Source organism: Falco cherrug, chromosome 5 (genome assembly GCF_023634085.1).
Source record: "Falco cherrug isolate bFalChe1 chromosome 5, bFalChe1.pri, whole genome shotgun sequence".
NCBI classification, from domain to species: Eukaryota; Metazoa; Chordata; class Aves; order Falconiformes; family Falconidae; genus Falco; species Falco cherrug.
In genome coordinates, this window is record NC_073701.1 from 54,239,579 (window position 1) to 54,256,896 (window position 17,318).

Here is a 17,318-nt window from a genome sequence, read left to right on the forward strand (position 1 = left end):
TCCCAAATTTTGCCTTCTTTAATGCAACTTAACCTTGTCTTATTTCCTGTTACATTCTACACATGCTCTAAACAAAACAAAACATGTCAAGGGAATTCTGCCACAGAACGAATAATCAGTGCTGGACCAAGCTGCTTTAGAATGATTCAATATTGTAAAATCATAGTAGTGTCTCATCTTTCTAGAATAGGACATTAGCCATACTGTTTCATTACTGATTTTGTGGGATGCATTGTGCTCGAAACATCTTGTTAATTCACTGTTTCTGAGTTTGGTAAGTGTGGAAAAGGGCATTTTTACAGCAAGATACTTTTCATATACATTTCCTTAATAGTGTTTAAAACTGAATTTTTTTTCAATATAGTTTTGGTTCAGAAAGCAGTTTGAAGCTGTTTTTTAGCTTCATTAACTGTTTAAATTTTATTAACTTTTTAAGCTTTATTAACTGTTTAAAATTTCAGAAAGAAGTTGTGTGTTGCAAGTTCAAGAAGAAAGTTGTGTACAAAACAATTTCAGAAGAGAGAGCAACTTGTAGTAGTTGATGATGCTTGAGTAGTAGTAACAGGTTGTGATAGTAGAATAGATACAAGACCAAGTGTTACACTATGAGGTGGTAAAGGTACGTGCTCCAGACTACAGCTAGCATTGGTGCAGTAAGGGAGAAATTTGGTCCCTAACCAAAGTTTTTTACGCTGGCAGAACTGTGTCTATAGCAGTTGAGACACAGCTCGCCTTACCTATTTATGTTTGCTTAGGGTAGTTATAAACTAAGGCTATAGGATTAATTTGCGCATAGACTCGTTATTACTTGACGTAATCGTATTTTAAATCAAGACTTAATGATGTGAATTAGGATGCTGTCGTCGTAGATGTTGTAAAGTTGCCTTAGAGACCTTAGTCTTCGATGTTTTTGAAGGAATGTAGAGAAATCAAGCATCCAGAAGCCTGTGGTGATCTTATGTATAGCTTTCTAATGCCACCTTTGTCTTACTTTCCAAAGGACTTTTACCTATAGGTTCATGCACTTAAGGGTACATTCTGTACAGACTGAAAAATTTGGGCTTATTGAGAAGAGAACCTGATAAGTTGACTACAAAGGATCCCACTTAGTGAGCACAACTTGGTAGTAATTCCTTCTTTACCAGAGGGTTGCAAGCAGTTATTCTGGGGGTTGACTCCAGGCTTGATCTCTGTGTATAAGAGAGAAAAACTGTACTTGAGAGAAGAAAAAAGTCATCAAGAATTACCTGTCTTAGGTTTGTTAATTCTTGCTGTAGTTACATCATTTCGAAGCATAAGTTTAAGGCCCCACTAGTGTATTTTTTTAAAACCTATTCAGCAAAATATATATTCAACCAATGTTTTTTTACTTCTTTGGTTACAAGAGTTGTGGGTGCTAATGTTTTTGTTCTGTGTTTTTCCATGGTTTTCATTAGTAACTCCTACAGAATGATTGCCTATTAAAGCTATATGTATTAGCAGACTAGTATTTGAATCACCAGGAAATTTTTAGAGTTCTTAAAGTTTCAATAGCATATTTTTGGTACGCTGCGTATCAGAGTTCAGTAGTCAAATACTGGAGGAAAGAATGAGGTTTACCTGATAGTGATGATACTCTGACATATACGAGGGTAGTAGCAAAAGGTTTGGTACAGACCAGACAGAAGGCAGTTGATGCTTTTAGGAAAGAGGAACAGTGAAGGTGTTTCCCTTTTTTTAAAAAAAATAAAAAAATGTGTATTATACATCTATATAAAATCTGAGGGTCACTGAACAAATAGTGTATCTTAATCGTAAAGAAATCCTGGACAAAAAGATATAAATGTAGGTATCTCTGGACTTTGTAAAATCCAGACTGGCAACTGTTTAATTTGGGTAGAAATACTGTGGAGCCGAGTTTAGAGATATCCCTTTATATGGAAGTGTGAAGCTGATAATTATATGTAGGAGGAACATCTAGTACTGCCTCAAAGCAGAACATTTACTGTATGTGTTGATGCTGACTCAAAGGAAGAAAACAGACTCTGGTTCTTGACAGGACGTAAGAGTTCTAAAGTTTTTCAGCTTGCATTATGAATGTTATAAATAAAGCTCCAGCAAGAAAAAGTATTTTACTAAAAGCTATCTCTCATTTTTTAAGGGACTGTCTAATTATAAAGATTTAACTGGAATCTCCTGAATTCACAAATTGAGAACAGGAGTTAAAGCTGCTGATGTTTTCATGCTAAAACAGGAAATGTTTTTGAACTTCCCATTCTTCAACTTCCGATATGCTGTGTTGGCAGTCTTGCAAAACTGTACTTGCCCACTGTGACTAATGGGATCTTTAATTGTGAGCAGTTAAAGTCCTTGTTTGTAGGAGATGCTGATAATGGTTAGCAGACCAGACAGAAAAACATTCTCCATTTTGCAAGGCTGATGAATACAAGTGCATTAACATGAATTAATTGGCACTGTAGGAAGCAGTGGCATGCCAATAATTAACTTGTGTGTCTTCTTCCATTTAAGGTATCTAGTGGATAGTCGCTGGTTCAAACAGTGGAAAAAATATGTCGGTTTTGACAGCTGGGACAAATACCAGATGGGAGATCAGAATGTGTACCCTGGTCCTATTGATAATTCTGGACTTCTCAAAGGTAACTGCTTCTGATTTGTGCAATAAGCCAATACTAACACTGAGTGCAAATTTGTGACAGATTGTTCGTCTTTTGTAGTTGATTGTATAAATGAATCTCAGCATATATGAAGGTGAAACTTTTTGTTTTCAGACCATGACAAGGGAACTGGAATAGATTTCTCTAACAAATCACAATTTTATAAATAAAATTATTGAAGCTTCTTTGCAATGGTTACAGAATATAATGTACTCGTTTATAGTGACATTTTGGGATACCTTGGGAGTTGAAATTTAGTCAAGTTGACAGATAGCTTTTTTAGCTTAACTAAATTAGTTGATTGAAAATAACATTTTTTACATTGAACTCTAAGATTTCTTTTTGTAAATGAGCCCCAAGCCTTTACTTTGATTCTGCAACAATTGAAGAAGAGGTATTAAGCAGCTCATTGACAATATAAAGTGGGGTGAAATGATAGAGGGTAATTTCCTAATTTTTTATGGTCTTCTAACTATGATTAAACGCTGTCACTGTTTACAGTTACTCAGGTCTGACTGACTTTTGCTCAGCTGTAGTCAGATTTGTGCATACAGGTCTCAGAATACTTTCCCAGGTATTTTAATCTTTAGGTTAAATTTTGTATTTGATGTCCAGTGTTGAAATACCATTAGTCTCATTAATCTGCAAAATCTAGTGGATACAAAATCTAGTTGATAATTGGTTTCCTTCTTTGCAGTTACAGGCAATGTAATAGTACTGCATAATTTGTTTGCACATAGTAATACAGTTCTTTACAACTTCATGGGGTTTATAATGAAATCTGATTTTCTTCATGCAGAATTTCTCAAGTGCAATTAATATCTCATTATTTTAGAAGTTAAATGTTAAAGATGATTGCTTCTTTCATAGGACTTGTCATACCATGTTGCACTAGTTGTCAGTGTGAGTGAGTGTGCCTGTCTGACAGTGACTAGTATCAGTGCCTTTGAAGAAGGTGCTGTATTGTTATATGCATCTATATGTTCTCTTCCATCCACAAACGTAAAGGTCTTTTTGCTCCAGGTAAGTGATGTGTTTTGTTTTCTGAAGTGTGAGCTTCTGGATTTTTTTGTACATTCTTGCAGTGAGGTGGGCCTATTCAGGTGATACTTCTTCAGTTGAAATCAGATGTAGCAAGATCTTTTTAGCCTCAGTGAGGCAGCATCAGCTTATTCTCTCTTCTGTGTCTACCCACTTAAAAAAAGGTGATTTCTTGATGTGCAAAGTAGTATTAGTTGATCTGTATGATTTATAACTTAATCTGCATACATGTTCAGATTATGTTTAAATTTACTGTAGATATGAAGCCTATATTAGGGTTAGCAGTGCATACTTAGTTATGTTAGCCATTTTGCTAAAAGCATCTGAAAACCTGTATTCTATCATATTGACACTGCTAATACGCCTTTAAAATAAATACAGCATTGGGTTTTATGAACAGCTTCACTTTTTGCTCTTTCATGGTGCAAAAACTATGGCTCTGCATTGGCAGTGATGCCATGCATCCAATTAGTGTCTAACATCTACTGTTCCTGTGTGAAGGTAGTTTTACAATTAAGGGCATTAGTGCTCAGCAGATAGTAGCTGTCTCCTTCACCTGCTGCAAAGCAGCAATCCTCTGTACTAGGTTTCCTGTGCTGCATAAATTGAACCTGAAAATGCTTGGGTTTTAATCCTGTCTTTTGCATGTAGTATGCGCTAGTTGCTCTCATACTGCTGTCCTTAAGTGTTAAGTCTGAAAATTTGCATCTGATTTAAAGAATAAAATAATCTAAAAATGTCATGCTTGCTCAGATATTCTGCAGTGTAATGCAGTGATAAGGAAAACTATTATTAAATTCAAGAAAGACTGATTCCAGGAAACTGGAGCAGTATATCATGCTTACATTACTTAAATGCTGATCCCTTTTGGATGAAGTGAGAGCAGTGAAAAGTAACAGGTATAGAGATTTCAGTTAATGTCAACATATGCAAAAAATGTTGTTGAATGTAATGGAGTGCACACATGCCATCTTCAAAAGAAGAGATATATAGTCAACTTTATCAAAAGCACAAGCAATAGCAAAGCAAGCAGGAACCAGTCAATTAGTATAGATGATTGTTCATTATAGAAAACAGTGTTGCATATGAAGGACTGAGTTGTCAGACTCAGAGGACTTCTTTGATGCGACAAGGTGCTGAAAAAAATTTACGCTAGAAGAAATTGTTGGGGGTTTTAGAAAGACAGAATGGAATCCAAATTGTATCTTTTCACTATAAACTCCTGTAGCAGTATCGGGTCAGTGGAGAAATATAGTATGAACCTTTTAAACAGATACGTGGACCTGAAGATGTGTGTGTGGATTTCTCCCCACACTTTGCTCCCAGTTACAATGGTACCACTACAGGCACAGTGTTGAGTGGGCCAAATAAGAATTGATAGTACAAGTCATTAATTATTTCAGCAAATGTTTCTTGTATGCAGCTTTTTAATATAGAATTGTTTTTCCTAATCAGTCAAGACAGTGTTGAACCAAAATTTGACTGCTGAAAATTGTTACTTGTACAGCTAGGATGAAACAGCCTGAGGGGGAGGAAAAGGAAAGTACCTTTTAAACAGGTGCATTGATTGAAGTCTCATTTTTTAGGTCCCATAATTATATTTATCTCCATGAAGAACTGAATTCTTTCTTACCTATATGTTCACTGAGATGTTAATGTGAAATTCCATTTTACTTTTTGCTTGAGAAATGTATGTACTTTGGCTCCCAAAGTGAAATTCAAAGTCTGAGGTTTTCTTCCACTTTGTTGCCTTCTGTGTTGCTCTTGTGGTTTTTCTTGCTAAAAGTGCAGCAAATACTTTGGCTGTTTCTGAACTTGATTATTTCTTCTTTCTAAAATAACTTCATAGTTGTAATACTTACCTGGCTGTATTTTAGGATTTTTCTTATTGTTGGGTTTTCTTTGTTTAGATCTTCCTACTAAGTCATTCACAATTTTTATTGGAGGAAGTGCATGCAAACCATATTGTACCTTCTTGACTGCATTAAGTCATCTCTAAACTGCACAGATTGCATATTATGGAAAAAGTATCTTTTTGCCATCTCTGAGTAGCTAATGGCAGTAACAAATACTGCACGCTTGAAATACATGAGCTAAGAAGAATATGCATCTCCCATGTTTTGCTCACACATCAAGGTGCTTTGCTGGAGAAGGAAAGAGGGAGTCAGCACCAGTGATAATAGGAGCAGAAGCAAGCTGTGCATCCTTCTTTGCCTATATTTTCACCATTTGGGCAATGAAAGCAAAAAGTACTGCTTTTCCCCTGTGCTTTCTCTTAAAATCAGAAATCCTTCAAACCAACTAAGGTGCAAGTGTAGGTAGAGTAGGGAGATTATTCTAGAGTCTTGGTAAGCTGAATCTTGTTTTACTCTTCCCACCAGGAAGTGAACACAGTTCTAAATGTCCTCAGTAGTGTTGCCCTCTTACCAAAAAGGTCATTTTGAAACATATTTTGTTGAATTCTTACTAAAAAAAAAAAAAAAGTAGTTAAAAGGACCTCTGATTTCTACGTGTGTCTTTTTTAAAGCTCAGGATATTTTTTTTTTAATTGAAGTCACATTATGCTTTGTTTTCTGTCTGTACAAAGGAGAAACAAGAAAGTTACAGAAATATGATCAGAGGACTTTATTGTTTCATATGTGCATAACACATGCTTATTTTTGTCCTTGCAGAAAAATGAAGGTAACTATTCATTTTGCTTAGAAGTATCCAAGGGGAAGGCAAATACTTGAAGTGATTTCACATTAAGGTTACTTTTATGCTCAGTTTTAATTTTAGTTGTTTTTTTTTAAAATTAATTCTGCAGTTCATTCACATATGAAAATGACAATAAATAGACTGTATATTTATTACAGTCTATTTATTCTATATACATAGTCTTTTTGGGTTTATACATCATTAGGTTTGTCATCCTGATTCATTCATGGAGCTGAATGTGTGAGTCTCCCTGTTTGATCTCCCTCTGTACAGAGGGATGTCTGCTGGCCTGTAGTTGGGTACTTCCAAATGGAAAGACAGCTGCCCATATTGTCTGAGGCTTACAGTGGCTCAGGTCTGGAATCGCATCTTACCTATATAGGGGTAGCTGCTCTCTTACTACTGTAGTAGGAATTGAACCAAAGCTAAAAGCATGCTACTTATCTAAAGAGGTTGCCAAGTTGTGCTTGTTTCAAGTGCTGCATCTTGCTGTCTCTGTGAAGAATTTTGTAGGGACTGTGTTTCTGGACCGCATGGGATCCTTTAGGAGGGTTGTACCATGTTATTTTCCCAGTCTGGCATGGAATGAATGACTTCAAGCTTTGCCTTGGATCTACTGTAACTACCCATTCCAGCATTTTCAGTGAAGGATGCAACTGCAGCATGGAACAGAAGTATCCATGGTGATGGGGAAATATGTGCAAAGTGGGTGGAGAAATGGATTGGTTTCTCTGAAGGCTGTGATAGCGTGTGATAACAAGTTAGGAGCTTATGATTGCGTGAGGATATGGAGTTGTCACTTGGGTTCATGAGTGTAGGAATACTACCTGTAATAGGCGTGCTGTGCATGAGCTGGGTAGCTTGGCTAAATGGTTTCAGAAGAGTTTTGCTTTGAACACCATAATACTGATAACATAACTGTGACTCAGAAAATATTTTGTTTGCTACTTATGTGAAAAATGTTACATTAAAAACTCAAGCAACAGAATTTCGGTATTCAAGTAAAAATACCTTTCTCTTATAGATGGTGATTCTCAGTCTCTCAAGGAGCATCTCATTGATGAGCTGGACTACATCCTTTTGCCAACTGAAGGCTGGAATAGGCTAGTAAGCTGGTACACATTGATGGAAGGTCAAGAGCCAATAGCACGCAAGGTACTGTTAAATTACCTACTGGAGTGAATATGATTTACAAATATGCAGGAGTTGCACAGGAATTTATTGGAAGGTTGTAAGTCCTGGCCTATGATGATCATATCTAAAAGCAACTAAAACAGTAGTTGTCTATATCTAATTTTTATTCAGATTTCAAAGGCTTAAGTTTTTAATATTGAGAAACAAAGATGCGAAGGGTATAATACTTTTTTTGTCTGAAAGTAAGATCTCTAATGAATAACTTGTTTAAGAAGCTTCTAAGTCTATTAATGCAATTTTTTTTTTTAAATTAAGTATACAACTTTAAAATTGTCTTAACTATATTAGTGAAAAGCCTAGCTAATACTGTTAACACTGACAAAGTAGTTGGTAGTTCCTTTTCTGATAAGCATGGTCTTCTGTGTTCAGCAGCTTAATAAGGGAGATTTTTATTTACACAAAAAGATTACCTCAGCACAAGTCATAGTCCATGGTATGGTGGATACTGTGGCCTTCTGTCAGTTAGAGATACTAAAGAATTAACATTTTGTTAAATAACGTGATACTAATTTTTGTTTGCCTCAGCACATACCGTCCTTATTATTAAGGTGATACGACATTTTACCAGTTTGTTGATCAGACAGTCTTTTTTGTTTGTATTATTTCTTAAGATTTTCAGATTAGTGATTACAGTTGTATCCTTGCTGGACTGAATTTCTTAAGTTTTAGAATGCATTTTGGTATGTTTGCCATTTCTAAATTGACCCTTGGGGTGTATTCTTTCTGTTACAAGGATCTTTAATTCCTGAAAAACTGCTTGAAGAATTTTAAGACGAGAATTTAGTTTGATATGACTTCTAGTAAAATGTAACTTTTTTTTTTTTTTTTCCTCCTGTGACATGACTGGGGTCAAACTACATGCATGCTGACTACTTACTTGAAGTCCATTCCTTTCAAACAAATGCTAGGTTTAGCTATAGAAGAAATTTTTTGTCTTCAAGTTTCATTTGGTCAGCAATAGTAGTACTTTGTTGGGTTTTTTTAACTTTCTCTTTAACACAGTAAAAGAGATGTTTTTTTTTGAAGAAACATTCCAGGGATGTCTCTTTTACTCTAGTTCTGTAAGAGCTGTTAAAATGGCTTTCCTTCTTTAAAGTTATATCTGTTACCAACTTGTTACTGTTTTTCCTGAAGATGTATTTCAAGATGGAATGCTTTTCCATCATCACGGTAAACTAAAAGTTCTGTAACTTTTTCACTTTGGGGGGAAAATGGAAGGAGCGAGAAAGGAAATTAGAGTAACTTGCTATCCACTTGGAAGGAACTAACTGGAAAAATACGTGGAGTGTAATGAGTGGCCAGGTAAACTGGCATAACTTCGTTATTTTCTGCCAATATGAACAGTAGTTATGCTCTGAGATGCATATTCCAGTTCAGAATTTTTCTTTCTGATGCTTTTGTTATTTGATAGTGATTCTTTTTCCTGTTTGCCTTAGTGTTTTTTCATAGAGGTGAAATTATACTTTTATTCCATCCCCTTTTTTACATCAACTTTTTTGAAATGTGCATCCAGATTTTAAATGGGTACAGTGTTGTACTTGATCTATGTCAAATAATGTTAGGTCTTTATGTAGTAGGATGTGGTAATACTACCACTACAGTGTCAGTTTTATTCTCAGAAGTGTCTTGGCTATACTGCACAGTTTTGTTTACTGCAACTATTTTGTTGTTGCTCAAGTAGCTGAAAACCATACCAAGATGCTCAAAAGACGATGCATTTTTATTTAAATGTGATAGTTGGCAATCATTAAAGCTAAGGCAAACTTCTGAACAGAAATGAAATCATTCACTAATTTATTTTTTTTCCTATGGCACATGCATGCAAGTTATATTTGTACAGCAGATAGCAGATCTCTGCTAGCAATTAGCTGGTGGCTTTTTTTTTTTACCGTATTTGTCAGATGTATCACATATCAGGCCAGTGGTTAATTTTGGAACAGTCTACATGACTAAGTACTGCAGTTACACTTTGGAAGATCAAAGGGAAAAACATTTAAGAGGTGACCCTGAATATTTTTTCTACATTTTACTTTTATAAAAAAAAAAAAATTATCCTGTGTAGTTACCTGTTTTTTAATAGGCATTACAAAAATGTTCATATAACAAACTGTAATGAGTAGGTGAAATTTCAAATGAATGTATTCGTTATTCATTAACATTATTCATTCCACGTTATAAGTGGAAGATTTGTAAGTTTTGTTCAAAAATGTGATAGCCAGATTTTATTAGTATGTATTCTGTTTTTGATAACTTTAACTGTGAATACTAGTTCTTAGTGTTTTGAGGAAGTAGCATATAACAAATGTATTTTGAAATAAAAATAACTTTTGGTGTTTTTTATCTTTTGGTCAAGTATCTTATCTTTTGGTAAAGTCTGCATGTTTTTGATTTCCACTGTACTTAATACTTTCAAAGTTGTGTTGTTACACACAGGTAAGACATAGTCATGGGAAGAAAAACTGCTTTTTAGTTTACTGTATTTCTAAGAAGTGATAGCAGAATTTTTAACTCATTTTTGGCACTTATTAATTGTCTTACATTCACTGAACTTGAGTTTCTAGAAGAGTTCTCAAAAATATTTTGAAGCGTGTATATGAAAGTATACTTGGACTGATACCTGATCCCAGTCTGTTTTTCAGGTCGTTGAACAGGGTATGTTTGTAAAGCACTGCAAAGTAGAAGTGTATCTAACAGAATTAAAGCTTTGTGAAAATGGAAACATGAACAATGTTGTCACACGAAGATTTAGTAAAGCTGACACAATAGGTATGCACAACTATTTTTTAAAAAAATATGATTGTTACTTGTTTAAACGGTACTTTGTAGCAAGTTCTGAATAAAGTCTCTAGGTAAAATGGTAGATGGGTATTGTAACTATTAAAAAGGATGGGACTAGTCTTGGGTCAAAATTAAAAGTTAAACAGTTTGGGATATTTAGGAATTTTAATACAGTTAAAAAAAATAGTAACTGTGTTATATCTAGGCATCTGTGTTAACTCTAGGGGTTTGTGCTTTTCAGGAAATGAACAGTGAGATGTATTTAATTATCTATTGGATTCCATAGTGCTTTTTCTTGGCTTTTGGTGTGTAAGAAATATTTTTTTTCATGTCTTTTTGTTTGTTTTTCATTAGCCAACACTTGTTTGTCATCATATATATATTTAAAGAGAAGGGTACATTACAAAACACAAGAATGAATTTTATTTAAATTAATGGCTGAAGGTGAACTACAAAGGCAGTGTTCTTTGAGTTGTGAAGTGGCCAGCCAGACACAATCTTTTACAGTAAATTAGTGCTGTATTAAGCCTCTAAGTTAACTTCATTTGTAGTTATTTTACCTTCAGTATTGTGCTGTTGTTTGAAACTGTATTTTGTTAACACATTTGTCTCTGAAATAACAGTCAGAGCATATGCAAAAATACTGCTGATCATATAAACTCAATTTTTGGGGGTATTTCAGCTGTATTTGTGCAGTTAGAGTTGTAATGTATGCTCTTGCCACTTTATGCTCAGCCATTACTCTTGTTTATGTTCTTTGAGAACAATGTATTTTTTTCAGGTTTTGCTTCTCTTTGTTATGGGTAGTAACTTATACTTGCCACCATTTAATTCTTTGCAGGTTGCTTGCTTTAAAAACAGAATCATTTTACTTTGTTAAATTTTAGTCTTTAAGTTCAACAAGTACTCATCTGTTTGTATTATAAAAAAACTTTTAAATTACAAAATTTGTCCTTAAAACAAGGCTTCAGTGTCATGTGTTAATGGGCCTTTTTCACATCTGGTTTAACTGGGGAGGATGTACTTAATTATTCTCTAAGCAAACCTAGAAACTCAGAAAAAACAATTTAACGTTATCCTTCCCTGAAGACCAAATACAAGTTATTTTGTAGCTATACTGACTTTAATCATATCATTGAAACTATAGGTAATGGATTAATCTGTACTACTTTCTTTCTCTAGTCAGAAGTAGGACGTTTTGGAATGACTGTTACTTGGAGGTATATGCATGTTTTCTTAGCAGAGAGAGAATTACAATTGTGAGAAAATTGTCATAGAGGGTAATAAGAGTCAGGCCCGCTGGCAGCCCCTTTCCAGACACTGGCCTTATTATTACAGAGAAGGTTTTGGAGCACCTTAAATACTCTAAGCACAATATAATATTTACCTACCAGGCTTCATATGTGCATTACTCCTGGAATACCTTTGCTTTTCCACTCAAATAGAAACTAAGTTAAGCTGGCTGTCAATAATTTAGTACAAGGTTGGAAAATATAATTACAAAGACAGGCCTAATAATGGCAGTCATTTTCTTGGGGTGGTACTGTAGACATCTAACGTGGTCTTTGGAATTTCTTGGGAATCTCCTGCAATTGAGGACTTTTGCCTTGGAGGCAATGCATATTGATTTTGAAACTGATGGCTAACTTTTTTGGGGGTGATTTTTAAATTCTAAAAAGAAAATGAGCTAGACAATATATGTAATTCAGGTAGCATTTCAGTCTTGTTATTGTTGCAGATCCTGGAGAGTATCAGGGCTTCTGAGTGGAAATGAGTTAATGATCCATTCAGGAGTTGTAATTATATGATCGTATGATAAAACTAGGTCATCAGCTAGTGTGTAGGCCTTTTCTACCTTTATTCAAAGAGTTCTACAAGTTGCAAACTTAGAGACTGTCTGAAACCTCTCTTATGGAGAAATAGGAGTCAGGTTGTGTCTGCAATGCCACAAAACCATTCCAAAACTGAGCTGATAAACTCTGTAGGAAATTACACCAGTGGCTCTGCGTCTGATGGACTCTTGGACTTTTGCTAGTAAATTATCTTGGCAAATGGCTTTGATTCATCCTTCCCTGTAACTTACTGCAGAATACAAGAATGTAAAACTGGCCACCCTTGAGGACAATTTATTCTGGGATCTGTGACTAGCCTTTCCCTTCTTGAGGAAGGTGGGATTACGGTTTCGTAGTACAGATTAACATTTTACTAGTTGCCTTTAAGCCAGTTATTAATTGAGGATCCAGGCTGTACTTGGATCCACTGAATTTCTCCAGCATCTCATCAAGACTCTTCCACAAAGTCTTGTAAAATAGTAATTAAATCATGCAGCTTTTATTTTTTTGGAGGAGCTATCTGATTTTTAACGATACAGGATATATCCTATATTGGATCCATAACCTTTAAGTCTCAAATTGAACCATCTCAAATTGTGGCTATATAGCTGATGCAGTGAGAGGCATCTTTAAAGGCCAGTTCTTCCTGTCTTTTCTAGACATCATCCAAGTTCTGATCATCTCAAACATGGGATGTGTATAACACTACTAGAAGAGAACCCCATGTGCAACATGTCTCAGACCATTCCTATTCGAATGCAATGTTTTCATTTAGAAGACATTTAGAAACGTTTAGAAAACATTTCACTTTAGAACATAAGCCAGCACTTTGGTGATACTTGCTGAGGGGTGGCAAGGGAAGAATTATAGTGTGCATTGGTTACATTCATGGAAGTATGTAAAAGAACCTGAGTTTCACAGTCTCAAAACCAAGTGGAACGTGCTGTTCCCAGAGTCTTGTCATCTGATAGGATTGATGCTTCCCGTCTCATAACAGTTCTGTTAGTGAGGCTGGAATATGTTAGAAATTAATATAATAAATGTTAATTGAGTACTTGTCAAGAATATGAACTGCAATGCTCAAATAATTAATTGCCATGTCATTAATAAGATAATGAAGAATGACCTTTCATAAATTCTTCTTTAAGTGAAAGTCATTGATAAATCTAGATTTATTTTTTTTGGAAGATTGTTACTGACTAGATTAATTCTTATATTCAAATACAGTTATTTGAAATCCCTGAGAATAGATTCAGATTGTTTTTGAGAAGTCAACAAATTGAGTAGCAGCCTGTTGCCTTGTTGAAAGCACCTACCTTGCCTACATATCATCTCTGTTACAGAAACAGATGATCCAGTCTAACACTTGCTTTCATACTAAAATGTGTGTTAACTAGTATAGAAGAAAACTGTATTCAGTTGCGTATAATATCTACAAATATCTACAAATATTATATTGACCAGTTGTCATGCGTTTCACAAGCTAGTGGCTGGATTTTTACAAGGTACTTTTGAGCTTAAGGTCTCATTTTGACTTTTTGTATTTAACATAGTGGAAGACAAAATAATAACCTTAAGTAAATGGGAGCAAGGGGAATGCTAGAGGAGCTGACACACTGGTGTTTTATTCTGAGACTTCAGGGGAATGTCTCTCAAATAGCTTACAGGGGCCATTTTTGTAATTGTGTTTTCAGTAATCATCAGAAATAAACTGTACATTTTTGACTTTTGTTTTGTGTTCTGTGTTAGCTGTTATGAGACTTGGCTGCCCTGGGGCTTTATGAGTGTACCAATTACAAAAAAATTACAATTTAAAAAAAAAGTCTTGGTTGTGTGGTATAGCACTGTACACGTTAGATCAAATTTAAGAACTCTTTAATAAACTACTTTTATGCAAAAGGAGAGTAGAGTTAACTAGGAACTTATTAAATTTCAGTTGTAGACAATAGTTATACTGCTTTAAAATTATGTAACACTGATTATATTTCTGTCAGGTAGAGTAGGAGCTGGTAGACCTTTTTATGTTAAATCCTTCGGGGAACATAAAATCTTTCGTTATCCTTTAAAATCTATGTGCTTCATTTTTACAAAGTAGTCTTTAATTTCTGTTAGCAAGTAAATTAAACTTTATGCATACATATTTTGGTTAGTGCTAATTGCACTGTAATATGGGTAGTAGAAGAGTGAAAATAAAAAAAGGGTTTGATTTAGGGAGAGGAACAGAATGACTTACACTCCCTGCACCTGGTTTTGCTCCTGGTCTTGCTTCTAAACATTCCCTGCCCACGTGCACTCCTGTGTTACCACGCTACCACACTGAGAAATTAGTAGATGGGTACCTAGGTACCTCCTGTCATCTGTTATTTATTGATTTGTCTTTATTTAGTCTGCTTTGCTAAGAGATTAAAGAGAAAATAAAATAGTACTCTGTCCATTTTAAAGGCAAGTGAACTACCAACTTTGTGCTTGTCCTACAACATGATGTACCTGCATGGCTACAGTTTGGTTCATATTTTGAATATAACAAAAGGCTACAGTTTGGTTCATATTTTGAATATAACAAAAGAGTAGGTATTTCTAATACTTTATTCACCTTTATACTGTTTGTGTATTGAAATGCTAAACTTGTGTTCTTTCCCTTTCAAAACAGATACAATTGAAAAAGAGATAAGAAAAATCTTCAATATTCCAGGTGAAAAAGAGACCAGATTGTGGAACAAATACATGAGTAATACTTTTGAACCTTTGAATAAACCAGACAGTACCATACAGGATGCTGGTTTATACCAGGGACAGGTACAGTGTAATATTACTTATTTTTTATATGTTTATTTTTTTGCTCATGAAAATGTAGTTGTACCCAATGAATATTCCTTTTTTAAAATGAAAATTGCCTCCTAGTAGCTTGTGTTAGGGATAGAGAATTTTATAAACAAATTCATCAAAACGTAAGTAGTCTTTGAGTGTATTTTCAGAATTAAAGATGAGTTTATGTGGTGGTTTGACCCTGGCTTGAATGCCAGGTGTCCACCAAAACTGCTCGATCACACCTGTCCTCAAGACAGGGGAAAGAAAATATAACAAAAGGCTCATGGGTGGAAATAAGGACAGGGAGGTCACCCAGCAATTACTGTCACAGGCAAAACAGACTCAGCTTGGGGAAAACTAGTTTAATTTATTACCATTCAAATCAGAAAAACACCTTCCCCCGATGCCTGCCTTCTTCCTGGGCTTAACTTAATTCCCAATTTTTGTCTCCTCCCCTCCAGCAGTGCAGAGGAATGTGGAATGGGGGTTGCAGTTAGTTCATCACACATTGTTTCTGCCACTTCTTCCTCCTCACACTCTTCCCCTGCTCCAGCCTGGGGTCCCTCCCACGGGCAAAGGTTCTCCATTAACTTCTCCAACATGAGGCCTTCCCATGGGCTGCAGTTCTTCACAAACTGCTCCAGCGTGGGTCCCTCCCACAGGGTGCAGTCTTGTCAGGAACAGATTGCTCCAGTGTGGGTCCCCGGTGGGGTCACAAGTCCTGTCAGCAGACCTGGTTCAGTGCAGGTTTCTCACAGGTCACAGCCTCCTTCAGGCATCCACCTGCTCTGGCATGGGGTCCTCCACGGTCTGCAGGTGGATATCTACTCCACCATTAACCTCCATAGGCTGCAGGGGCACAGCCTGCCTCACCACGGGCTTCACCATGGGCTGCAGGGGAATCTCTGCTCTGGTGCCTAGAACACCTCCTTCCCTACTTCTTCCTTGACCTTGGTGTCTGCAGATTTGTTACTCTCACATAGTCTCACTCCTCTCTCCTGCTGGCACAGATGTTTTTTTTCTTCCCCTTCTTAATATGCTATCACAGAGGCATTGCCACTGTCGCTGATGGACTCAGCCTTGAATAGTGGCGAGTCTATCTTAGAGCTGGCTGGCATTGGCTCTGTCAGATGTGAGGGATGCTTCTGGTGTCTGCTTACAGAAGCCACCCCTGTAGCCCCCCAGCTACTGAAACCTTGCCACACAAACTCACTACAGTTTAACTCCTAGTGAATTTAAAGTAAATGAACATGAAATTGCTGACTTGAATTTGGTAAAACCTAAAATAAAAAAAAAAAAATATTCCTAGGATCTGGGACATGTTCCTATAATGAAATGCAAAATTTGAAGAACTTTTTAGGCACTCTAAAAGAGTAATGCCTTCTACTAAAATTCCACTGTCCAGATTTCAGAAAAAAATAAAAAATGAAAATATTTCAGATCAGAACTATTGAGACAAAAGAGCTTGGAAACCTGCTTTAGCGTGAGACTATATCATCACTTTAAATCCTTTTATGGGAGAATTTCTTACAAGATACTTTTTTTACCTTTCCGCATGAATATAAAGAAGAAATATTGGATGTTAAAGCTACACAAATATAAATGTTAACTGATTGAACAGTTTCATTGTTAGAATAACTTTTCAGGTGATTAAATTTATTCTTTAGTCTTCAAATGCAGTTGGATGTTTTTTCAAGAACTGTAATTCATGCTGGTGCACTACAAATATGAATGAATGAAATTTGCTGGCAGTATTTCTAGGCGAGATTATATTAAAATATTTTATTTTGCCTTGAAGTACTTGACTTAACCTACTTAGCAGCAGTGTTTATGCTGTGCTTCAGTTTTCTTTTATGGCATGGAAGGTAAAGTAATCAGTGCACCAAAATAACAGCTTGAACTACAGTGCCCTTTGGCTTCATGCTACACACACTTAAACCCTTACACAGGTAATTTTAACAATGCAGAGGTCCTGGTGGAAGTGCCCACATGTCCCATAAAAGGTTTGCATCAAAGATGTAACTTGCAAATTGCCTCTGTCCCAGTGAAACATTAACTAGAAGCAAGCATGGCCTAATCTAGCCACAAAAAGATCTGTACTTTCAGCAAAACAAATACTGTTCAAAATGAAGTTTAACCGTGGTTCCTGAAAATGCTAAATGTTGTGTTTGTCACAACAACTGTGTGTGTTTGGTCAGTTGCTCTTGTTGACACACGAGGTTGTTATTTTTCTTGCTGAGCCTCCTAATCTAGTAATAGTTATTCTGAATATTACAGGCTATCTAACCTAATTATTTTTTACTGTGTAATTCTA

At 35.7% G+C, this 17,318-nt stretch overlaps 1 protein-coding gene across 3 annotated transcripts in view; it reads left to right on the plus strand.

The window, feature by feature from the left end:
- The window catches only part of USP15 (ubiquitin specific peptidase 15), a 70,227-nt gene that overhangs the window by 14,099 nt on the left and 38,810 nt on the right, over positions 1–17,318 (plus strand). For all 3 annotated transcript variants that reach the window (XR_008732309.1, XM_055710759.1, XM_055710758.1), the window contains exons 2-5: positions 2,509–2,636; positions 7,417–7,547; positions 10,226–10,352; positions 14,847–14,992. Coding sequence is in view for 2 of the 3 variants with exons in the window: in XM_055710759.1 (XP_055566734.1) it covers positions 2,509–2,636; positions 7,417–7,547; positions 10,226–10,352; positions 14,847–14,992 (532 nt within the window). In the remaining variant the exon portion in view is untranslated. The remainder of the gene's footprint in view (positions 1–2,508; positions 2,637–7,416; positions 7,548–10,225; positions 10,353–14,846; positions 14,993–17,318) is intronic.